The 25,728-nt window shown below is 45.8% G+C and overlaps 1 protein-coding gene across 1 annotated transcript; it reads right to left on the bottom strand.

Moving 5' to 3' along the window:
* Positions 1-3,326: 3,326 nt before the first annotated feature.
* On the bottom strand, positions 3,327-24,168 carry LOC149342865 (steroid 17-alpha-hydroxylase/17,20 lyase-like). The gene is made up of 10 exons (XM_089545376.1): positions 24,010-24,168; positions 15,768-15,981; positions 14,508-14,687; positions 12,984-13,077; positions 12,417-12,572; positions 8,721-8,929; positions 8,413-8,538; positions 7,512-7,616; positions 6,307-6,438; positions 3,327-4,665 (listed from the first exon to the last, which is right to left on the bottom strand). Exons 3-10 carry the CDS (start codon positions 14,608-14,610, stop codon positions 4,313-4,315), a joined length of 1,278 nt encoding a protein of 425 aa, XP_089401502.1. The 5' UTR covers positions 14,611-14,687; positions 15,768-15,981; positions 24,010-24,168; the 3' UTR covers positions 3,327-4,312.
* Positions 24,169-25,728: the final 1,560 nt, after the last annotated feature.

The following is a 25,728-nucleotide window of genomic DNA, read 5'->3' as shown; positions in this document are numbered from 1 at the left end:
TGCACTGGACACTGAGCACTCATGGCGGACTCCTTAAGCCTATGATCTCTATTGCTCCTTCAGTGCTTTGAATATTACGTAGCGTTTTCTTGGAATCTTCCCCCTCAACATGCTTACCCATCTTTGTCCGAAAGCGTCCGGCGAAGTCATGCCGGCGATCCAGGAATGCCTCATGAATCACTGCGTAACTGTTGAGAACCCCCATGGGCTTGTGGGCCACCCAGAGGGTGAAGACGTCTCCATACTTCTTAGACCACTCATTTGCCTTGCACGACAGGCTTTTGACCTTGCGAAGGGCTGTAAAAATAGGAAACAACGACTTTTCGTCATCATGCAAGTGTATAGTAATTGATCCTCCAGTCATCACAGCGCGTCCCATGTGTTTTTTTTTTTCTGGACTTAAATTATTCAGGGCCCTAATAAAGCTTACATTTTTGGAGGGTTTTGTTAAATTTTTCTGGTTCGGTAATTATTCGGTTTATTATTTATTTCAAAACATCAAAGTAAAGCGAAGAAATAGGTTATTTTAATAACGTTGGACTCGTTGAGTTATTTTATGCTTTATTATCAAATTTTGTTTGCAAAGTAAATGTTTCTCGAGAAATTCTCAACAAAATTTCACACAAACAATACTTAAACACATTTGGGAATATAAAAACACGTCTGCCTATGCAAAAGCAAATGCTTCCGAAAAATCAGAGTCATAGTTCGTGCAGTTTCCCGGCTAGAAAACAATAACTTTATTTTTTTTTTGTTTATCGAAAAAAACCAGTGGAAGGACGCAACCACAGAGAGGGACAGAGGACGACGCTGTCCATCAATGCTGTCCAGCTGTTTTTTTTTATCGTTAGAACTATCTACCAACTAGCCCAGCTCTTTACCCTAGTGTACCTATCTTATTTATTATGGTACTACGAATCGCCCGTAGTCATTGTTGTAGGGGGCATGTCCCAGAAAGAAAGGACGCGAGCACTGGTTAAATAAGCAAAGGGTCATTCCAACTGAAGCATAAAAACACAAGAGCGAAGTTTATATGGTAAAACAAACAGTAGAGAATCAAGCTTCGAGACATGCAAAGAAATTTGTTACACAGGGAAAAGGAAAAATATGAATACAACGTAGAATGCATTATAAAGTCAGTTAATGACTATGCACTGTCGCAAAGATATCGCCTTAACGCATTCCGAAACTGCCCATGACTTGCAGACACCACAACCTGAGGCAGTTTGTGCCGTTCGTTAATGCTGCGAGGAAAGAAAGACGACTGGCATACTTTTTTGTTCGGCAGCCGATTTCGCATATTTTTCTGTTATTGTCACGTCTCTGTGATATGAGACTAGATTGATTTAAGAAAACGTAGCGGTTCATGCGATAAGATCCACCTTGATTTAATAGGGGTCAACTTGATTTATTAGGGGACATCTGGCTACGGTGCGACGGACTGCAAGCGTGTCCCAGTGGAGCATGTTCTTCAGGGTAGTAACGCGAGTGTTAACCTTAATCGAGTTCATTCAATAGTTCATTTCTAATAGTTGGCCGCGTCATTGGGCGAAACAGTCGGGTGAACCCTTGGAAGCGCCGATGGCATCAAATAATACCAAAATATTGTGGGAATTCCGCAAATGAGACAAATAACACCGCTGACGTCAATATGTTTGTTTTTTCAAAACGGCCTTCGAGTAAAACAAAACAGTTACGCATACCACATTGGCCAATATCACAACGGTGCTTGACTGGCATTCGCCATCGATGCCGGCCTTCGACGAGAGCACGAGATAGCGCACGTTGGGAAAAGACAAAGATCAGATGCTAGAAAGGTATATTTGTTTGTAGCAGCTAAGAAGACGCGGCTGGAACCCCAGTGGGCAAACCGAATTGACAAGGAGAAGCAGAAACAACATTTTGTACGTTATCATTCATTTCTAGTTCCTCTATGGTGTGCATATTAACACATTAGAAATAGACTGCTCGATAATTGTACATTACGAGTATAAGCAATATGAGTCTACAATTATTAAAGAACCTTTACTTGAGCTGAGGACGAAAATCAAAATAGACGTGATAGCGTGATGGGTCAATTCCTATATATGTAGAACTTGTCGCTTTCCATTCATAGACCCTTGGGAGTCCTCATACCACTCCAGGCGAAGTGGTGCTGCGGTTAGACGATGCGTCAGTGACCTGCTGCCACCAGTGGGGCATGTACGACTCAGGTTGCTCTTCTTCCCGAGCGACCAATCATTAATTTAACTGCCTCCTGCCACGGTGGGCAGCTTGCTCACTATCCGGTGGGAAGCTCTCCATGAAGGTCATGCTGCACAAACGGCGATACCCGGCTCTACCTAGCAGATTGAAGCTATCAATTAAAAAAATGCAGAATTGATTCTTCGCTGGTAAGATGTCTGAGCTCATAGGAAATGCGCCTAAGATTTGGCGGTATTTAGTAAACCCGACAGCCCTGTAACGAAAATGAGAATTTCGTATAGTTCTCTTTCAGACCCGTAAAAAAGGCGAATTTATTCAATGTTTATTCCCAATTGGTCCTTGCTTCTGCCCAAGTCGCTCATTTGTCCGAGCCAGATAATCCATTTCAAGCGCTACTGACAGCGATAACAGAGCGTGGCATCCTGAAACTATATTTGTTATTAGACGTCGGGAAACCATCCTTCGCTGACAACCTAACCTCCTGACGTCGCTGACATTTCTTCAAACTTGAAAGGTAAATTGGCACTGCATACCCTACACTGTCTGTGCATGAAGGCGGTAACAGTCAGCTGGTTCAGATATGTAGAGGTGATTATCCTCAACCAGTGCATGATGAAAAATAGTAGAACATATTGCCACTAGAGGTTTTAGGGGCTTAGTGAAAAACTAGCTGTCGCCTAATTCTTCATCAAGATTACTTATACGCATGAAATGTGATGCAGGAAAGGCATAGCGCACTCTAAGACCACTCACAGATGACGGTAAACCCACACTAACTTTGGCCAGGGCCTCTGCCCTATGGACATGTGCCCGCCTTCGCCTTATGTTATATTCAAGCTGCGCAGCGCATATGGCCTTCCTGGCCACTTTGGTGCTGGAGGACCCCAGAAACTCTCCTATGAGCCGCTTTTCTTAGCTACAAAGCACGGCAGGCCTCCAACGGAGTTTTTGGCGCTTTTGTGCAAAAGGGCTAAACAGTAGTCAGTCCCTGATAATTTCCACAAACATACACTTCACGTCACTACAGGCCTGAGGCCGAAAACTGACCCTTTTTGCTTTTTTGGCTTTAGTTTTCAAGGTTTGTCGAAAGTTGTCTAGGAAGAAAGAACAGCACATGACTGCACTCATTAGAAGCAGAGCTTTATTTGGGAACAAGACTTTATATAAGCACAAGCCTTGAAGTGAGGAATCAAAATCCCCTGAACTGGTACTATTCAACACCAACCTCATTATAGGCTATGTTAAGCCTCATTTTTTTTTTTTTTTTTGCTGACTGTGGCATGCAGGGCGGCATGCCTAATCTTTCGGAGTCCGCGATAATGGTTAACCTCGATTATGTCATTTGTGCGTACATGAATGTCTCGAATGCGGAATAGGGGCTTCAACACAAGGAAAACTCATGATGGAAACCAAGCGACAAGAAAGGTTAGGTAAATTTTCAAAATTCCCGTTTAAACTAAAATCACTGAACCTTAGAATCTGCGATCACCCCACGCCTCCGTTCAACGCCGGCATCTTCATACAGCGGCAACGTTCATACCGCAGGCCACTCCGAAGAATTTGTGGCACACGCATGCTGTAGATGCAGGAACTTTTCTCTCCTGTTTTTCCTGATGCGGATAAAACTCTTTTTAATGTTTTTTTTTTAATGAGCGAAAGACCCTCTGCCTTGTGTAGAACTGACTTTATCAAAGAGCATCGCTACTGTGACTTCATCGAACTTTTGCTAGATATATGCAGCCGGCACAAAACCTGAAAATGTTTCACGCTATGAGAGAGCTTGCCTTTTTGCGCATGATATAAGTGCTGGTGTGCTCGCTAGTACTGACACGCACACAGGGTTGTACAATCAAATAAAGGGTATTTGCTGCTCAACTCGGAACGTCGACGACCTAGCTTCGAATGTCGCTCTTTCTCATAGCTCACGCAGGTGGTGTGTGTTGGTGGCTCTGTAAACATGCGGGCGGTATTAGCCGAACTTTCTGTAGGTCAGAAATTTCACCACTTTTTCGTTTGATAAAATTAAACAGTTTATCACTGGCTTAAAGGACCGTGTCCTTGTCGCTTCCTTAGTGCCGGAACAGGTCCCACCATGATTTCTCTTGTGCTAACTTCTCTTAGTGAGTACGATCTTTTGCGGGCTGGGAAGTAAGAACAGGCTCGAGTCGTAGCCGCGCAAGTTCACTTTCGAGGTGTCCTCCGGTGCGCTGCAGTTAAGCCGCTGCAAGAGTCGCACAAGGATGTAGAACATGTCTATGTGCGCTAGCTTCTCTCCGGGGCATGTCCTCGGTCCCATGCCAAAGGTAAGCAGTGGGGGGACGTCTTGGCGAAGCTTCCCGCTGCTTGGATCCAGGAACCGCTCAGGCCGGAATTCTTCCGGTTCGTCCCAGAGCTTGGGGTCATGGTTCACAGCGTAAACATTGTACAGTATTCCCGTGTCCTTAGGTATGTCCAGGTTGCCTGCACAGAATAAATGTGTGTGGTAGGTGGTGGGCGAAACGGATTGAGCCATGGCATGAAAACCATGTAGGTAGGCAAGCCCGTCCACAGAGGCCAGAAATAAATGATCTCAATAAGTTTAGCCTCTTCATATTAAGGTCTAAGGGGCACAAAGTTTGTTTGTCGTGGGAAGCACTGTTTCGCTTTAAGCCTACTTTTCTATCAGTTCAAACATCATATGTCTGAGCATTGCGCAACCTAAACTTAACAGAGGCCTGAGTGCTATTTTTTTATGCAATATGTCCATCACAAAGTTCACAGCAGGCCCGCGTTGTCCAGGTCGTATATGCAGTGTTTCTGTCGCATGACCAAATTTTCTGATGATAATGATGTGGTGTAGTTTAGTGTTCCTGCATATACAGGAGCACTAAAGGACATCACCAACTGCGCCATCTGGCGACCGTCAGTATCGAGTATCACACAATTAAAAGCGAATAATTTCAATTTTAGCTGACAAAAAGCTAAATTGTTCGGTGAGGTTGTACGCAAAGATATTGATACTAATGGTATAATCTTCCTGTGCGCCGCAAGGTATGACTTAGAAAATAAAAACTGTCATGAAAAATGAGTGGGGTGTGCCAACGCATAAAACTCTAGTGGCAAGATCTGGTGTTCAGCGCCGTGCAGCATATACTGGCAGCCGCGCAAACTATAAGTGTTTGATGGAACGCGTGGCAGCGTGAACAGAAACCTGAACTAAACTTAACATATATGCAACGGCAAGGATGAGGGTTGGTCTCTTCTGCTTCAGCAAATTTCTTCTACCATAGACACATTTCTTCCTCACCACTTCTAGCGCATACCTGTTATTCGGTGTATGTTCTTCTTTCGTCCAGGCTTCTGTTCATAATGCAGCTTGTTCCATTGAACCAACTGGCTCATAAATTTATGTACTTTAGAAGATGTTCTTCCAATTTTCAGGGCTAGTAGTAAAGATCTGCGGGAGTAAACTCGTAGCCTGTGGAGCCTGTGAAGAGATTGATGCATTTAACACTTTTTTACACTCCTCAGCTTACAAGCGTTCAAACCGTCGCATTGAATGAGTGGCGAGTCGCGACTCAGTGCAAACTCGCTGCGTAAAACGGTGAGATATTATTTTTTTTTACCCTTGAGAAACGGCTGAATATTACCAGTTGTGATCATTGCTAGGGATATCATTGATATCATTGTGATCATTGCTAGAGATATCTGATATGTTTAACTCAAACTGAAATCTCGGCGGGAGCTTGAAAGTGGGAGCTTTGCGGGGAAATCGGGCTCAGCTCTCGATAAACCGATTCGTTTTAATGTGTCTCCGTTTAGAACGACGATAACGTGTCGGTTGAACACAGTGAGGGTGATGCATAGCAGAGGTACTAAGTCTTCCTAAATTGCTTGTTATGCTTGTGCGTATTCTTCATCGTTGAGCAGAAGAATCAATGACTCATTGAGCCAGAATCTTAGTGATTGGTTCTAGACGCCCGCTACCTGGCCACTGTCATTCAGCCAAGTCACCATCCATTGCGTCATTTCTCCCTCCGTGTGTCGTTGGGCAATGTAAATCATTGCCTCTCATATTGTTATCATCGTTACTTTAATCAGAACTGCTTAACAAGAACTTACCGACTTTGGTGTTCGTCGAGGTGTTGTGAGGTGAGCCCAGTGGAGCGATAGGGTAAAATCGAAGCGACTCGAGCAAGCAGGCAACAGCGAAGGGAAGCTTCTCTCTGTCTCCGTACGTAGGAGGAGTGCTCCCTGGAAAATGCAGCAACGATACTTTGAGCTGAAAGTTCAGGGCGAACAAAAAGCGGCGGGAATTTTGAGGCTGAGCACACTCGCGCACTCGTCAAACAGAGGTATCATACTAGAATGGTGACCCAGTAGAAAATACTTACGAAATGACCGCGAACGAGAATCAAAGGCCCTTAAAATGTCCACACAAGGGTTCTAACAATATATCTGTACGCAATTTTTGCTCGTATTGAAAATCGATTCGACGTCTCTTTCTGGGTATATCGATGTTTCGCCGGGAGCAAAAAGAGCTTTCATTGCTGAGAACATTGCATCTATAGAATTTTCTCGCCACTTCAAACTCTTGACATCTACACCGAAAAGGAATGCGTATTCACCGTTTCTCTCTTTCCACTTTAACCTTTCCCATATCTGCACGTGGCAGCGGTTGTGGCTCAGCACGAGGCAGGCCTGTGCAATTTCCTTTCCATCCTTCCTTCAGTCTCAACAACAGCATCCACGATTAATTGCCACCTGCCAGGGTGGCAGGGTGGGTGCGCTGCCTATCCAGTGTCCGGAACGCACTCAACGTTACAGACGCCAAGTCGCGTATAGTTTCCCGATACGTCATAGCTTTCACTCAACAACCAGGTTCAACAGTAGTTAAACTGCGACAATTTTTTTTTTTAGGAAAAAAATTTTAGTGTAAACAGTGGCGGGCTTGTTTGAATCGGTACATCGCCGTCGTCGTTTTTCTGCAATCTCTGTTCAAAAGAGCGAGGTTAGGACAAGAATTACCTGTCTGAATAATCGTAAAACTTAAGCACCTAAACTATGCTACACGCCCACAGGTAGCGTACATAGGTTATCGATCCAGCCTGCCTCAAAAGCTGGAAGAAAAGACGGGCATCGAGGCTAACTTTATGAGGTGCGTTTTCCCCTGAAACGGGCCGATTCAACAGTAACTGCATAGCTCAGAGAATATACTGCATTTGCAAACTAGTTTCAAAGCGCGCCAAATAGAAATCACTACGTGTGTTGAAGTGAATTCGAATGATCATTGCATCGAGAAAATTTCAGTCAGTGGATCATCTTACCTATGTTGTCTTCAATTTCTTTCTGAATCTTCTCTTTTATTTTTGGCTCCTTCGCCATCCTTAGAAAGAGCCACTGAAGTTGTCCGGCCGATGTGTCAGTGGCAGCTGGGATATAAGATAAGTTAAAACTAGAGTACCAGCAGCATTATGGTGAATACTGTAATTGCTATGTACAAATGAATTGGCACCCTAGAGCCCTACTTTAAGCGTTTTCTGCGTTTGCAATGGTTGTCTGCAGTAAGTGCTTGCATGTGCTTGGGATAAGGCTTTCTGGAGAACATTCGCATGCCTGGGCGATCTGGCAGAGCGGCTACTTCGTTTGTAACTTCTGCAATGCACCTTATCAAGTGTTTTCAACGTAGTGTTTCATCTTGTCGCCTACGCTTGCTAAGTTTCATGCAGTCGAAAAACATAACTGAAATCGGTGCAGTCCAGCCGGGAACGTACACGGCTACTTCCAGCATGGGAGGCTTATATGTTCATCGTTGATCTGCAACGCTGCCAAAAGCAATTGCAGGAAAAGCGAGCTTAGCTAAAAGCTATTCGGCTTTCGGGAATGATGTTCCTAAGAGCTGAGATGCTTTTATGTATAATGGAAAGAATTTTTCACCTTTTCGTCCTCATTTCTACTCATTCCAACTCAGCAAAAACACGCATATTGCGTATATTTTTAAATGTTCGTCTTTAAAAACATCAGCTCTCGCCGGCTGCACTCAGTCACACAACGTTTTATATGCTCACCTGAATTATTCACTTTTTTTTTTTGTTCACACGGGAGCCTTCTTACGGCCAGTGTTTGCCTTAGAACAGACTGAATGCATCCTAAGTGTTAGTCTAGGCAAAAGGTGCCTAGTTGCAAAACAACAACACTATCTTATAGCCGGACCAAATCTATACGTACCGCCGAATATGTTCAGAACCACCTGGACCATATTTCCTTTGGTCAGGTACTCCGCGTCACCTTTTTCTTCCCGGATGGCCTCTTCGCGAGCAGCGAGCATTGCGTGAGTAAAGTTTTCCGTCTTTCCTGCAGGAACAAAGTATTCCGCAATCAAAACTACGGATAAAAACAGTGGCCGAACAATCCGAAAATTCTACCTGTCTAGTCCATTTTTGCAAACTTATGGGTTACAGTGCGGCGTAGATTCATTCGCAATGGATATAACGGAATACCTCATGTAGTGAATGCACAGGATCGAAACTACATACCTGGCACATAAGAGGCTTCAGCCCTGGTGTATAGCCTGTCAATAATTTCCCACATCTCCCGAAAAATGGCTTCGATCTTCTTTTCTCGCCCGCGATACAGAAGACCAAGCCAGGGCGCGATGTCACTCGGCAAACCGTTAGGGGCCGTCTCGTAGAACTCCCTGTCCACCTCTTCAATGCGCCTGATGTCCTTGCTTTCCTCGTCCAGCCTGCACAGTGAAGTATTTTTTGTCGGACAGTACCTCCAAGATGGAGGAGCGGCTTCTGCTTCGCCTGTATACTAATACTTTGCTGTGCCCGGCAGCTCTCAAACACTTCGACCCTTCTTTCTCGGGCAGCTGTCCGCACTGTGCAGAGAAGTCTTCGGACATCTACCACATTGTGTGGGCCTGCCTCCACAACCCTGCTTTTCCCCCTCACCCCAACCCAACCCGGGAGGACTGGGAGGTGACCCTGCTCGGCTGCTCTGACCTGCAGGCCCAACGGGCCTTGGTCGTGCGAGCCCGGGCTGCGGCCGACGCCACTGGGGTCCCAAAATTGGGACCTCCACCTAGCACTTGTAAGGGCTGGCCCCCTCTGGGCCAGCTCATGCATAACCTCTTTAAGTGCATCCGTAAATGAATGTTTTCCGCCTCCACCAAATACGGGGGGGGGGGGGGGGGGGGGGGTGAGAAACAGATGTGGGCTGCATACGTTAGCGCTGACAACGTTGTGGCAGACACGCGGCACTGCTGCAATAGGCAGAAGCGTTCACTGGGTGAGGCAACTCTCGCGATCAACCATTAACTGCCACCTGCTAGGGTGGCAGGGTGGGTGCGCTGCTTAGCTAGTGTCCGGAACGCACTCAGCCTTGCAGCCGGCAAGCCCCTTTATAGTTGCCTGATACGCCGTAGCTTTCGTTCTCCAACCAGGTTCAGCAGTAGTTGAACTGCAGCTATACGCGTATTTTTTTGAGTGGCTCATACAGGCTCGCCGTATTTACATGTGGAGCTGATACATACCTTGTTCATCATTTCAATAACACAACCAGGTTATGATCCAAAAAACTCAGTAGGGTAAACGACTTTCAATGCTGACTGAAGCATCCAGCGAAATTAATTTCGATCACAAGAAGATACTTAGAGTACGGGGCCTCAGTCACACGTCCCGAAATTCTGGTAGTAGTTTTCCATGCTCAAAATGCACGAGCAAAGAAAATTGGTGTTGTGGCCCTGAAGTGTTTTTTTTTTTTTTTTGCACTCTGCCGATTCCAAATACATTCTTGACGGCGTTTAAGGCAGGAAAGTGTGGTCATCACTTTAACACATACTTTTGACAGAACGCATATGCCCTACACTTTCAGGCTCCCAAGGGGTAAAAGGGGCCACGGCGGTTACGTTTGTTAAAACATGGCACTGCATGCGTTGTCGCTTCGACGGGAAGGGGAGGGGGGAGGGGGGGGGGGTGATATATTGCTAATTATACCTGTTAGCCTCCCGAGATGCTGAATAGAAACACTAGGGCACCCGCGTATACGTCTTGTTTCTTGCGCTTGCAACATGTCACCGGTTTGGTGAGTGCACACCGTAAAATACATTTTTTTTTTCATGCACCGTCTCGCGGACAAAGAAAACACCTTGCTCACAGCCAAGCATCTAAATAAACCAGAATAATTCCAGTAGTATTATGCAGTGTTATATTAGATATAGAAAAAATAAATGGTTTCGGGCGTCCTGAGAAAGCTACTTCACAGAACGGTGTCAGCCTGGAATAGTTACAGCACCAGTATTTTCGCCTAAAAATGTGACAGGCACTTCCCCAAGCAATTCGCTCGGCTAGTGACCACAATGCCGTCCATTGGCCTTTGCCCCAATAATACAAGACAAGCGGCGTCTGTTGCTTTTTAAGGCGGAAGCCTTTAATGTCTCATCGTTGTAACCAGCAGTTGTCGACAGAAAATGTCACGCTTTTCAATTGGTGGAAACGGTCGTGACGTCACAGTGCGCGAATTTCAAACGAGGCCAATTGCACTTTGGCTAGTAACCATACAACCAATAGAAGGGATCGTATAGTGATGCTCCAAGTAAGTGGGACTGAGCTTAGTTAATTGGTCAATTACCCAATTAGCCTAATTAGCTTTACTAGTCAGGCCATATAAATAAATAAAAGCGATTAAGAAATTGGTCGAGCTCAGGAATCGAACCCCGGTCTTCGGCGCGAGAGACGAGCACGCTTTCCACTCCGCCATGCCAGCTTTTTTTTTTTTTTTATTGCCTGACTTCGGCAAGAACCACAGTACACAAATACACTTACAGAGCGCAATGAGCAATAATTAACAACACTATCCGCCCGGGGGTGCGTGGCTTCATCATATTAAAACTCCTTAAGCGTCACCAAAGGCTCGACTCTTTCGAGCCACTCGGGAGCTTCAGGAGCAAGTTTCTGAACTTCAATATACTTATGCATGCACTCCCGAAAATAGATCCGTGCTGGCCGTGCATCAGGATCGCAATGATATCCTGCCATTCTGGAGCGCCAAATACAATGGAGTCCCATTAGCATAATGAGGTCGAATGGTGTCCCATCCTCACTCTCTACAGGCAAGTACCGAATACCATGAGCGTCGAGCGGAAATTCCTTTTTTAAAGTCCGTTGCAAAATGTCCCAAAAGTATACCCCCTCCCAACAGTGCAAAAAAACGTGGTCTATTGTTTCTGGTTTCTGGTCTTTTGTTCATTCGAAACCATCGAGCTGGCATGGCGGAGTGTGATAACACTCCGCCATGCCAGCTCGATGGTTTCGAATGAACAAAGGCGCGTCTAGTGAATACGGTGTCTTCACTCACTCTCATCCTCCTCCATTTCCTTCCGGCGAGGTTTAGGTGTCCAGCGACAAATGAGAGACAGATACATTTCCTTTCCTCAAAAACCAATTTACCGACGAGCAAGGCGTGGAACCGAATGGGCGATGGCGTTCTATGGACTCCTTGGCAGCGTTGCAAGACGCTGTCGCGTTCCGCTCTTAGGGGCGAAGCTTAACATCTTAACCACACATCAGTGACCACACTTTAGGTCAAAAAAGTGCCCCCCCTGAATTTTGACTGGTGTCCACCGAGATATGTGAGACAGTTACTGCGTAATTTCCTTTCCTCAAATACAATTTTCATTTTCTTCATTACGGCTCCTCTTTACCTATCTTCTTTCACTCCCACCTCCCTTCCTCTATGGTGCGGTTCAGGTGTCCACTGAGATGACAGAGAATTACTGCGCCATTTCCTTTCCTCAAAAAGCGTTGCGTTCAAAGGGCAAGGCATCGCGCAAGGCATTGCGTTCAAAGGGCAAGGCATGACGTTCCGTGGACTCCCTGGCAGCGCTACAACGCGCTGTCGCGTTCCACTCCTAAAGGCGAAGCTTAAGCGTCATTAATTAGCAGTTAATTAGCATTCAGGCATTAATCAGTAATTAACAATTAATGAGTGATTTGCCATGACTTAATAATTAGTACTCAAATATATGTGACGCCACCAGTGCCACATAAACAGCGAAGGTGGTGCGGAAAACGCTTCCGCCTCTACCCACTTTAGACAGTCAAAGTGCCCCCTGAATTTTTTTTTCTATTCCTGGTGTTACCTGTTCGGTTTTGAGACACTTTAAAAGAAACGTTACGGCATCTCAGAAACAATAACAATTCCCATCAAGAACAAAAAGGGTTTCCAACCTTGTTCCGTAGACTGAAACCCCTATCAGGTCGTACAGAATGCGGAAAAATGGCTTTCTTGAGTCGACAATCTGCGGTCCTTCTCCCAAGGAGTCCACGTAGGAGTCGACCACATCTGTGCACAGCTTCTCAAGGGCATCGCTGACGGCGTACTTCCTGCAATGAGTTCAATAGCAGTTGGTCATCACAAAGCCCAAATGCATTCATTGAAGAAATTGTGACTTTAAAGTTTCAAAGTATACAATAATGTCGGGTAATAACGATACCCTTAAAAGCAGTACAAAGTATGGCAAAATAAAATTCATAATGATAAAACACGGAAGCTGTTTTCATCGGCAATATATCAGACACCCTGAGTCACCGTGCTAAGTATGCCATACCTATTTTGCACGGTGACTCAGGGTGTCTGATAAGTATGCCATACCTATTTTGCAATTTGGCGTCTCTCATAGCCTTAGTCGCTTTGGGACGTTAAACCCCATAAACCAAACCTATTTTGCAATCCACAGGTTGAGAGAACGAAGGGTCCTCCTCACGTGGTATTTTCCGCCTACCGCTAAGACTCACCTCACAGCCAGCAGAGCCACCTTACGAAGCGCCTTCCATCGAGGGTTATAATCTTCGAAGAAAATGTCATGATGTCCCTGGGTCTGCAAGGCTCATAGAAAAATAAGAAAGCGAGGCCTGAGAAAAGTTTGCGTTCTTTCTTTTAGGCCTTTATAAAGCCCGCTTTGCTTGAATTCACCCAACAGACGCCTGGGTCTCTCCACAACTACAGAAGCACCTGAAAGCGTCTGACGCTAGAAGGGAGATGGCAGAATCTTCTTTCCAGTTTTATAGCTTGCTGTTAGCTCTATTCGTCGGTAGCGACACTCTCTTCTCCTCTCCTAAATCAAGTTTGAGATTTCAGTTTTGGTGGGCATCTGCGACCGGCAGAGTAGTTGCACGCCCATAATTCGAGTGAAAAATACGTCACCACATATAATAGCAATTGGTATTCGTTATCTATTTATTTATTTTTATTTATTAGTTACATGCATCGTCCCGCAGGGCATTACAGCAGGGGAGTACAGACTTCATTATAGGTATAAAACAATTATTGCAGTGCATAGAAAAATGCATGATTAGATGCGATACATACAATGCTCGATGGCAAACTGTTCCAATCCCGAACAGTTCTAACAAAAAAAGAAAAACGCAAGACGTCACCCTTGCAAGAAAATTCCCTGACCTTCAAGCAGTGGTCCAGTCGCTCTCAAATATAATGAGGTGCCTGGATATATTGTTCGCGGTTTATGCCGGTTTTTAATTAATAAATCTCATGAAAAAATTTCTGTCTCATGTACCTTCTACGGTCCTTCAACTCTTGCCAGTTAAGTTTCCGTTTGCTTTCCTTCTTACTAACTTGCCGATTATAATTACCAAGAACAAATCTAACAGCCCTATTCTGAATTTTCTCTAATTTGTCTACACACTCAGATGTGTTAAGGTCCCAGCAAACACATCCATATTCAAGTATGGAGCGTACATGACTGAAATACAGCTGTGTTTTTAAGTTACTTGGTAAATGGCTAAAACTCCGACTTAGGAAACTCAAACGTGATGCTGCCTTATTCGCAATATAATTGATGTGCTTATTCCATCGTAAGTCCGATGTAAAGAAGAAACACCCACACGCGCGCACGCACGCACGCACACACACACACACACACACACACACACACACACACACACACACACACACACACACACACACACACACACACACACAGACACACACACACACACACACACACACACACACACACACACACACACACACACACACACACACACACACACACACACACACACACACACACACACACACACGCACGCACGCACGCACGCACGCACACGCACACACGCGCGCACCTATTTTTCGCATAAAGATCTGTATGCTGATTTTCACGCAGTGGACAGCTTGCGGATTATTTCCTTTCAATTTAACATAGATCTCGTTGCTTCTTCAGTTTCCACACAGTCTCAAGAACCTGCTTTAAGAGGAACGTCTTGTGTATACGTTGAAGCTATTCTTATCAGCGTGCTCACCCATTTTTGTCGGGAAGCGACCGCCGAACTCGTGCCTCCGATCCAGAAACGCCTCGCGGATCACTGCGTAGCTGTTGAGAACCACCATGGGCTTGTGGGACATCCAGAGGGTGAACACGTCGCCGTACACCTTCGACCACTCATTTGCCTTGAGTGGTAGGTTCTTGACTTTATGCAGTGCTGCAATAAGTGAGAAGAACGGTTTATCATTCCGCAGACAATTACCCACAAAGTGAACCCCAATTCATCGCAGTGAAATGCAGGCTCTGGTGATTGCTTCTGCTTACTTTTTCTATGGAGCCTGCTGGTTTATAGATAGAGGAGTCACACACACAAATCGGGCGCTGTGAAATTGACCTTGCCAGGTAAGATGTGTGTGTGTGTGTGTGTGTGTGTGTGTGTGTGTGTGTGTGTGTGTGTGTGTGTGTGTGTGTGCGCGTGCGTGCGTGCGTGCGTGCGTGCGTGCGTGCGTGCGTGCGTGCGTGTGTGTGTGTGTGTGTGTGTGTGTGTGTGTGTGTGTGTGTGTGTGTGTGTGTGTGTGTGTGTGTGTGTGTGTGTGTGTGTGTGTGTGTGAGTGTGTGTGTGTGCATGTGTGTGTGTGTGCGTGTGTGTGCGTGTGCGTGCGTGTATGTGTGTGTGTATTGCTTGTGTCGCAGAACAGCCAGAAGAGGAAGTCATGTTCAGCCGGAATACAGCTATTTTGGTTCAACGCCAAGAACAATTAATTACGTTAGCTCCGTTCTAGATATCTCGACATCTTCCCGATTCCAGGTTCGCAGTTGCAATGCGCCTTTGGCACAACGGTCATTTTTTTTCTTCAAATGTTCTCTTCTTTTTGTTGTTACTGTAGTAAAATATCCCAGCTCTGGTAAAAACTTCAGACCATTACGCTTCCTTTTTGGTCATGTTGTTCGGAGGGTACAGCACACAAGATTGTAAAAATATCACAAAGAAGCACGCTTGTATGTATCCGTATGGATTTTACGAGCTTCATGTGTGCCCAAAAGTACTCAAATATACGGCTAAAAAGCAGATCAATTGGAAGGAAGACGTTTGACCTAATGCTGCATTTCTAAAAGGAACCGAAGAAGAAAGCAGAAGGAAGATAAAAAGAAAAAGTTTGAGAAATCTAGATTATTCAAATGGTATCGAGAAGGCAACCTGAACCTGGAAACTTAAAGAAAAATTATTCCGAAGGAGAAACAGTGGAAAAACGAAGAAAGCAAAGCGAAATTCTTACCGCTATCTATAAAGACTTACTGAGCAGGTTTCCCACCACCGGCAGTGGGAAGGGCCCCTTAGGGTACTTTGACACCCTGTGGTAGAAGCGCCCCACAAGGTACGAGATGGCGAAGACCAGTGCAGTGGTGATCACTCGCCAGTCCCAAAGGATTGAGACGAGTCACTCTAGAAGGGCGCCCATTGCTGTGTCTCCCTGCCAGGCGCGCCACGAGTGAACGACAGTTCAGTGTACCTGAAAGAACAGGAACAATACGAAGTATTCTGCATATGCTAGATTATAGGCTGGTTGTGCTCAATGGACACGATGCTGTACGCAACGGCTGCCTCCTGTCGTTTGTGTTCTTCTGCAGAGTGCTTCTCATTAAATGATTCCATTGTGCGCCCGAAGCGGTTTGCAGAATGTGCAGCTCACGACGCGATCATTTCCGACGCTTGAATAGCGTCGGTGCGTTGATAAGACGGGGCGCCGCTTTGAACCAGTAGTTATCTTTGCTGAGTACGCAAGTACATTATTCGACGTTCTGAGATTCTGCTTAAGGCGCATAATTCATGGCACAAGTTGTGGTTTAGTTTGGTTTATCGGGTTTTAAGTTCCCAAAGCAACTCAGGCTATGAGGAACGCCGTAGTGGAGGGCTGCGGCAATTTCGACCACCTGAGGTTCTTTAACGTGCACTGACATCGCACAGTACACGAATCTCGACAATTTCGCTTCCATCGAAATTCGACCACTGCGGCCGGGATCGAACCCGCGCCTTTCGGGTCAGCAGCAGAGTGGCATAACAACTGAGCCACCGCGGCGACCCTATTGCACAAGTTCTGTTATATGTGAGAGTGCCACAGAAAATGCATGATTTTTAATGTGTGCAATGAGTTGCTCCTGTCAATGGCTCAGCAAGAAAATTCGCAACTTTCACCTCATCCACTAAAAACACTGTTTGAGAAGATCATGCTGCAAAAGGTCATATTTGAAGCTAAGAAGCGTCTTCTTGAAAGCGAGAGCTCTTTATAAAGGGTGTTCCCAGAGCATCATTCTTGTGATCAGCGATACAGTACACCTTAGCGACTCAGTAGACCTCTATGCGATTGCGGCACGAAGGCAGATTTTTACTCCACTGAAGACATATAATACTACTCATGCCCCTACAGTCCTCGAATTAAAGGCTGCAACCTCGAGGGCACTTACAGTATTCTTGTTAAAATGGACATATCAATGGTCCACAGAGGTGATTCCCGCGGGGTGTGATTTTACACCCACCTCTTTTGCAATTGTGGTTAGTGTTTAATTTTTAATGTAATAACCGCATGCGTGGCCGAAACCGTAGTGTTGATAGTAGTGGAAATGTAGAAGCATTAAATAATCACTAAAGAGGGAACGGGATTTCTGTCGACTGTGAAAGTGCCGTGCGTTCACTTTTACACTGGTTATTCGTAAGCAGCGTAAGTGACTTTCAGACGCTTCTGCCGTGCTTCGCACGGTATTGGTTTATCACAACTCTCCATGAAAGCTTGGTTTTATTCGTCCTGATTTTGTTAATACTGAACCTTCTTAGAAGGCAACCGTCCAACTTTTCAGGCCCTGAAAACCTCCAACGGCTAGGACCTAACATGCTAAATTTAGTATCCCATTTCCCTGCATTGCATACCTATTTTTCACCTCCTAAAATAATGTCCAATAGCGGCGCAGTCCGCATTGCAAGTGCAAGGACAAATCCTAGTTGCCGGGCAGTCTGAAGTGCCGCTAAGAACTTAATGGAGATCTGTGCACTACCTAGCACGACCTGTAATGCCAGGCCGGTGTTCTCAAAACTTTCTGGGCCCCTGTGCATTCCCAGAAACGCTGTGGCAGCTTTTCTGCAATGTACTTTCTTCATATGCATGAAGAAAGTACAAAAGGCACTTAAGACTAATAGCACTGTGAAGGCGAATGAATATTTTTTTTTAGCTTGACTACGTTCACTGCAGGGCAAAGGCCTCTCCCATGCCTCTCCAATTAACCCTGTCCTTGGCCAGCTGCGGCCTCTGAATCCCCGAAAACTTGTTAATCTCATCCGCCCACGTAACTTTCTGCCGGCCCCTGCTACGCTTCCCTTCTCATAGAATCCACTCCGTTACCCTTAAGAACCAGCGGTTATCTTGCCTTCGCATTACATGCATTGCCCAAGCCCATTTTTTTCCTCTTGATTTCTTCTAGGATATCATTAGCCCGAATTTGTTCCCTCACCAACTCTGCCCGCTTCCGGTCTCCTAACGTTATACATATCATTTTTTCTTTCCAAATCTCGCTGCGTTGTCCTTAACTTAGGCTAATCCCTTTTTGTTACCTTCCCCGTTTCTGCCCCATAGGCGAGCACCGGTAAGATACAGCCGTTGTCTACTTTTCTCTTGAGGGATATTGGTAAGCTGCCATTCATGACCCGAGAGAACCTGCCATATTCACTCCACCACATTCTTATTCTTCTAGTTATCTCCATCTCATTATTCGGATCAGCGGCCACTGGTTGAAAACAAAACCGCCTGCTCCTACTGCGCATGCGCAGTTCATGTTAGTGACCTGCGCATGCGACCGATGGCGGCAGCTGTCAAGCACAGACTGAGCACTTCTCAGGCGCAGTTGGCTCTTCGTGGAACCAGATCAAGCTTGCGCATCTCACCTGCGTTTGTTTTCAACCACTTGCAGACAAATCTTCGCCACTCCCCAATGGGCGCCATATCTTGTGGAAAAAGCGAATAGCGGCGAGGGCTAATTTCCACTGTGATATCTGTTGTTAAACAGGTGTCTTCACTTCGCTGGGCCACAGCCTGACGAGAGAGGCGGTGGTGGTGGTGGTGATTTCTTTTATTACTCCCAAAACAGGGGACCAGTCTAAGGACCGGTTGCGCTGGCTTAGAGGAGGTCGGCGGGGATCCCTTGGGATGTCGCGGCCTCCACCGCGCGCTGGATAAGCCGGCGTTGGTCTGCCGGCTCGGAAGTACGCAGGAGAGACTCCCACGTCTCTGGGGTGTTTGGGTTGTTTGTGTTGTAATCTGTACAAGTCCACACCATGTGTATGAGAGTGGCTGGAGTTGAGCAGTGCTTGCACATGGGGTCTATCTGTTGCGGAAAGAGAGGCGGCTGCGCCTGTCAATCGCCACTGCGCGCGCGATCGTGGTGCTGTCACCCTACTCCTCCTCCGCGTGCCGACCGGGCGCTTGCTCGTTAAGCGCTTTTAAAGGGGCTGCGAAACCTTGCTTGGTAGGATACCGGCTATACTTCAGGTGGATTCTTTGTCACACAGATGCTGACTTAAAAAGAATTACAGGAATTGATGCACAGGAACGGGAATTATTCAGTGAAGAAATTTCAATAAACGAGCAAACAAAACGCTGCCCTGAACTCGATTTTGGCGGGGCTTCCCACTCCTATTTCGCTCTCCCAGTGACGGCACCTGGCGCAACCAATCAAAACAGCTTGCCAGAACACGTCGCGGAAGTTTGCACTCCATGGTTGCCTGCTCTCTGTAACTCGTTCTTGCTGAGACTGGCAGCGTCGTTTCCATGCCAGAGCCCCTGGTGGTGTATTTTTATTTTACTTGCTTTGCAGGGCTTTTATCTAAGACGAACAAGTTGTTTTTGTTGATCTAATATATAACACCGACAGGTGACAAAATGTGTCTCTATTTATTCACACAATTTGCAGTATATTTACTGTTTGTCCAATCATCAGCTAGCGCCAGGTGATGTCATATCCGCTGCTAAAACCCGCCAGTGTGTGAGGACACCATGAGAGCCATGAATTTGTTTTGGGGAGGATATTAAACTATTAAAAAACGGAATAAACGCGGTATTACCGACCCTAATAGCATCATTGTAATTGACTGTATGCGATCAACAGGCAAAACAGTCAACTAAGATTGTGTTTCTGGGCCCCTTTAACGCTTTTGCTGTGCGACCGCGTTTCTGGCGCACCGCACAGTAAATTAAAACTATGAAGGCGGTTGCACCAGAGTTCGCGGGCCTGCATATCTGTTGTGAATTTCTGAGTTGTGCATTTCTAGTGCGCTAGCACTTATACTGGCCATTCTCCGCATTTAGCCGTTGTGTGAAGCCGGTTTTCTGGCAGGTGGCAGGTCATTTAATCGCTACAGACTGCTCGGGAAGTGAAACCTGGATCGCAACGCCACCAAAGCAAGTCGAGTCCCACCGATCGCAGCACCTGCCATCGCAGGGCAGTGGCGCATCGCTTGACCGCTCCACCCCTGCGGCAGGAGTGGCTGGAAGACTCCCGGGGATCTATGAATGTGGAGAATGATCAATTCCGCGTATGTGGACATTAACCCATTAGTGCTATCCGAACAGCTGCCATCCGTGAATACTGCATCTGAACACTGGAACCGAAGTGAAAACCGAACTTCTAGTGCACCTAATTCGCATTTGGGCATACTGCGAAAATTGACAATCTTTTAATAACTTTGACATCGGATAAGACGACAGTTAAATTTCCTTTCGCCAATGAGATATATCAAATTTTGGAGGCACACGGAGCACCCTAAAATTATTTCTGCTGCTATTCCCATATTAGGATTTCAGGGCATACTAGTATGTACAGTCTTTGTCAAAAGTAATCAAGCTGCATGATTTGCATCTAGTACGTACAGTGGAGCCCTTACAGCTTCCCTGAAGCTGAAACGGTCGTTAAATGTAAGGACTGGGGGTCTTCTCTCCTTCCAACACCTTTTGATCTTTAGGAAAGCCACAAGGGCTCCACTATACAACCTAGGAGCAATTCATGCAGCCTGGTTGCTTTTGACAAAGACGGTACGTGCCACGGGGCACCCTGGCAGGGTCGGCCTTTGTCCTTTCTTCCTGAACAGCCGGAAACCAACGAAAAACTCCGGCAGAGTAATGGTAAATTGATTGGGAGGAACATTTTATGCGACAGGTTTTTTAGAACTTAATACTAAGTGCCAGTAAACGAACTCCGAACCTAAATCTTTCTGCACGTCATCAAATAAGCAAACCATGCAACATGTTGTCAACTAAAAGACGTCTGCAGAGGCTATTTGCAGACAACGTTTATTTATACTCTGCACACTACTTGAGCCAGTAGCCTTTGCGCTTTATAGCGCTTTTCCGCACGTAATATTTCGCGCTCGCTTCAATATGTAGCAGCTAAGACTACCTCTGTTCTCTACCGCCGCAAGTCCAAATTTAAAACTGTGTTCTGAAAAGCGGAAATTGCGCGCAAGTCATGCTCTGTTCTGTCTTCCTGCAGCCTCGTCATTGCCATTTTCAATTAATCTTGCAAACAGAACGCATTGCTGACATCACGTCAAAAAAAATTTGGGCATGCAAAATGAAAAAAAAAAACGCCATTTTTCTGCCACCCAAAGCATGAAGCTCCAGTCAGCCTCACATATATGCTGTTACCTGGTTATGCCTACGATGGATGTTCACAAAAAGGAAACGAGGCTTTTCTATAATCAGATCGTAACACAAGCAACGATGATTAGCAAATGATTAAAACAAACAGAATAACTCAACTTTTGCTGCGTTATAGCCTGAATCTCTTTTGCATAAATATATTAGAGGAATAATTCCTTCACTCCATCGAGATTTAAGCATATACCATAAATTGAATATACATGGAGCGCAAAAAATGTTTTCAAACTTATTTGAAGAGATGTCGGCCCACCTGTCCCGACATATACTAAATCTCCTGATGTTTCGATTAACCTCTGCGTCGATATGTACCAGCATGCCTAGCCTAAATTCATGTGTTAAGAAATTCGTCGTTTATATAAATTCTGCGGTATCGATGCGGCATACCGCATCAGAAAATTCGGACCTATACGATACAGGACGTAAAAAGTTACCGTAAAATTTGCGAATGATGAATATATATATTTTCGCTCCGCACCTGCATCGCTTGCCATTCTGGCCTGAGCCATAGCTGGCGATTTCCCTGAAATCAGTATATGCTATGAAGAATAAGCGATGTAATAAACAGATCAGAATCTGTGTCCTCCATTGAAAGCCACAATACGTGTCCTATACTCGTGTTAGTGCCGTGAGATTTGAGGGCTATTTGTCTTTTATATTGTATTTAACGCCATAAATTTGAAAGAAAATATGTCTCTTCTTTCATAATGAAGTGAAGCAACCCTCCGCATTTTGTTCTTTATTACGTAACGCCCCCTCTCGCGAACGCGCGTGGGAAGGCACAAATCTGGGCTATCAGCACCCGTCGCTACAGAACCGAACGGCCGGGAAGGGTAGGGTCAGCCACTATAGTGGGGTCTTTGCGTCCCTAAAAGCAGCAGAGAGCGCAACACGAATAGAGTATTCGTCGCCAGTGCGCAGGCCGAAGAATGGGCGCACCGCCGCCCCGCTCGAGTCCGGCTGTGGCTGGACGCCGTTGTTGCGACACACGTCTCTTCTTTCAACCTTTCCTCTCGCAGCTCTTTCTATTCTTCTCTGTCTGCGCGTGGCAGCGATTATGGGTCAGCTCGAGCTAATGGACAGGCCAGTGCACACTGTCCTTTGTATCCTTCCTTCAGTGAGAACATCACTTTCCCGCTATTACAGGAATGCAAAACCATCCCCTTCGCTGAAAAGAAATAAGAGTACTTCTTTGCTTGTTTTTATTGCACAACACGCCCCCCCCCTCCCCCCCCCCCCCCCCTCCGTCCCCTCTCATTCAGGCTCTTGCGTAATTTGCATCTTCCGGCGGGCGTCAACCAAACCGCCTGCTGCGTGCGACGACCTTGAAAAGACTCCGTTGCTCGCCGCTGGCCGTTCTAACCTGCGCGTTAACGGCGTGTTGTCGTTGTGGTGCTTGCCACGCCCTCCCGAAGCGTGGTGTACAGCATTCGGAAACCACGACATCTCCTACACGCGATATCTATTGCATTGGTGCAGCTCCAAAATATCACGCAATGTTTCTTGGCAACATTTCAACAAAGCTCATCAGCTCTCATTTAGTCAACTCCATTGCGTTCGGTTAGAGAAAACCTTTCGCTTTCCATAGACTGTCAAGAGCTCGTTTTCTCGGGAGGCCTCCCGAGAAGGCGGTACAAGATGCAAAATTACAGGGACATTGAGGCCATATTTCAGTTGGCCTGTATCGACAGATTACCACATTTTAATTATGAACAGGATAGCTCTACTGGAAACAGAGCTTTTACAAGCTAGAAAACAAAAAGAACGAAATAAAAGCATCACCACCAGTGGCAGTTTTCACAAATTGCGGCTACCTCACGACTGCTATTTTCGAAGTCAGTCATAAGGCTGGGCTGCTTCGGCATTGAGTAACCAACGAAGATCACGGATTCTTTTTCTGTTCTGATGTCACCAGTCAGAATCATGTGACAGGGAAAAAATTTTCTCCCTTTCAGTACAATTTTCTAGGCTATTAATAAGTTTTTCGTCGCCAAATATACATCAGCATGAGCGCAGATAGCGAAGAGTCGATTTTTGCTGAAAAAAAAATTGCACTCAACTGTGCTCAATGTCTCCTCAGATGACGGACTGAACAGAGGCTACATTTGCAACTGAACAGACGCTACAGTTGTCGCTAATGTATCGACATTGTGCACCATCTGACATATAATTATTTTGTACGTTTCTCCCAAATTCAGCGTGGGTGTAAATATCACCTTAGCTTTCAAGTGAGGAAAGCGGTCACTTTATTCAGTAGGTTAATGGTTTTTTGGTTTTGGTTTTTATGGGGTTTAACGTCCCAAAGCGACTGAGGCTATGAGAGACGCCGTAGTGAAGGGCTCCGGAAATTTCGACCACCTGGGGTTCTTTAACGTGCACTGACATCGCACAGTACACGGGCCTCTAGAATTTCTCCTCCAAAGAAATTCCAGCCGCCGCGGCCGGGATCGAACCCGCGTCTTTTGGGACAGCAGCCGAGCACCATAGCCACTGAGCCACCGCGGCGGCAGGTTAATGTTTCTCACTTCGATAGGCAATAATCTCATTTGGAAATAGTAACCAAAGTATATTTATTACTCACTGAAGAATATAGGTACAGCACTGCCATCGAACTTGCAACGCTGTTTTCAAGCTACTTGCACGGAAACCGGAATCTTCACTGTTATGATATTTAATTTAAGTGGCAGTCATCACAGCCATCACTTCAGTGTAAGTATTTCCCTATTAGGAGAGAAACACCAACTAAGCGCAGGTATTGAAGGAACTTTCGAAGGCTGCGAAGAAAATGTAATAAGGCAGATTACTAGGTCTAGCAGGCTTATACTGACCACAACCACTCACCTTACAAACGCTTGTCCTTTAAACAATACAGCCGAAGTTAGATCCCACGCAATTGCTGGTGTAAGCTGTGCGTGACGTTCCGACGCGCTTGACACTCGCGCCGTTGTCTGTCAAAGCGCGATGCCAGGCAACAGACGCTGGCGTCGTCGGAGTGACCTTGTGCGCCCGCTGACAACACGTGTACCAAGGCTTTCTTCCCTCTCGGCTTTCCTCCTTTCTTCAGTACCCTCGTTCTTCCCGACGCCTCTCTTCAGACGCGTATATGTATTCCAGGCCTCAAAGGCCGGTAAACGGGCCACGTGTATCATTACGGCACATATCAACGACCACTTGACTTGCCGTTGCCGTCAGTTCATTCCTTCAATCTAAACAATAGAGCACAAACACACGTGAGTGCAACAGATATTTGGCGCCCTGTCGCAAAGAGATTGCGCACACTGCATGAGGGCAATATTTCTTTTTAGCATCCAAACGAGACGCGGCTGGAAGGCCAATCGCCAAACAGAATTAACCAAGAGGACAAGCATGGCTAATTAATTTGCCTTTCCTTCATTCTATTGAGCGTTATCGCGCTGGAAAGATGCTAGTCGGCAGCTGTACACGGTAGACAATATATTTGTAATCTGTTAACTAAATTTTAACATAAGCTGGAAGTGAAAAAGATGAATGCAAGACATCACCTGTATGCTGACACCTTCGGTTGGGTTAATGAACAATAAGCGTGTTTAAACTTTGGCGGAATTTACTGAAACCGAACAACTCTATGTCGAATATAGAAATTTCTAGCAGTTCTCTTCAAGATCCCAAAATATCGCGCATTTATTCGACGCGTATTTCTAGTCAGCCTTTCCTTCACCCAAGTTGCTGATATACCCGAGGCAGAGTATGCATCGCAAACGCTAAAGATTGCGGTAGCAGGGCGTGGCATTTTTAAACACCTTCATCAAATAGACCTTGAAAAATCGCTCGGAACTAACATTACTTTCGATATATTTCTCGAACTGGAAGGGGAGGATCTTTCTACAGATTGGCTCTACGTGAAGGTTGTAGAACTTCAGCGGCTTGTTCACACGTATGCACGTCAATATCATTAACTGGCGCATGCTGTAAATTAGAGCGACGTATTAGAAATAATGCTTTTATGGGTTCTTCAAAAAATAAATTTTCGTCGCTGAGTATGCTTGTAAGCATGAAGTGAATTGCAGGAAAGTCATAGCGCTATCTATGATAGCTCAAGGATTGTGGTAGCCGCACAATCTTTGATGGCTCAAAGATAGTCGTAGGGCCCTTGGCTGAACGTGACATGTTCCCGCCTTAGCCCACTACTGTTCTTCGAGATAGGGAGCGTGCATTGTCCCCTTTGCTTCTCGTGGGCTTGAGAAGCCCCAGGAGTATCTGCTGTCAGCTACTTTTCTTAGCTAGTAGCGCACTCTGCTTTCTTCACTCTATTTCTGCTTTACGTGCCGCCTTGGTCTGCTGCTGTTTCCTTTTTTGTGTGCTGGGTGCCGACTAATTATGATAGTCGGTCACTGCTGACTGGCACAATCATATCATTCGCATTAGTACTAGGGACCAAAGACCTGAACTTTAAAGCTGACCTAGTTGTTTATTGGTTTTGTCCTTAATGTTTTTCAGAACTAGAATGGCAAGAAACTCGGCAGGTTGCTCTTTTTTTTAATTCTCTTCATTCGCAATCGCAGAAGATGAACATAAAAATAA

Source organism: Amblyomma mixtum, chromosome 5, assembly GCF_055824585.1.
Source record: "Amblyomma mixtum isolate Tamu chromosome 5, ASM5582458v1, whole genome shotgun sequence".
Classification (NCBI taxonomy): Eukaryota; Metazoa; Arthropoda; class Arachnida; order Ixodida; family Ixodidae; genus Amblyomma; species Amblyomma mixtum.
This window is presented reverse-complemented; position numbering and strand designations above follow the sequence as displayed.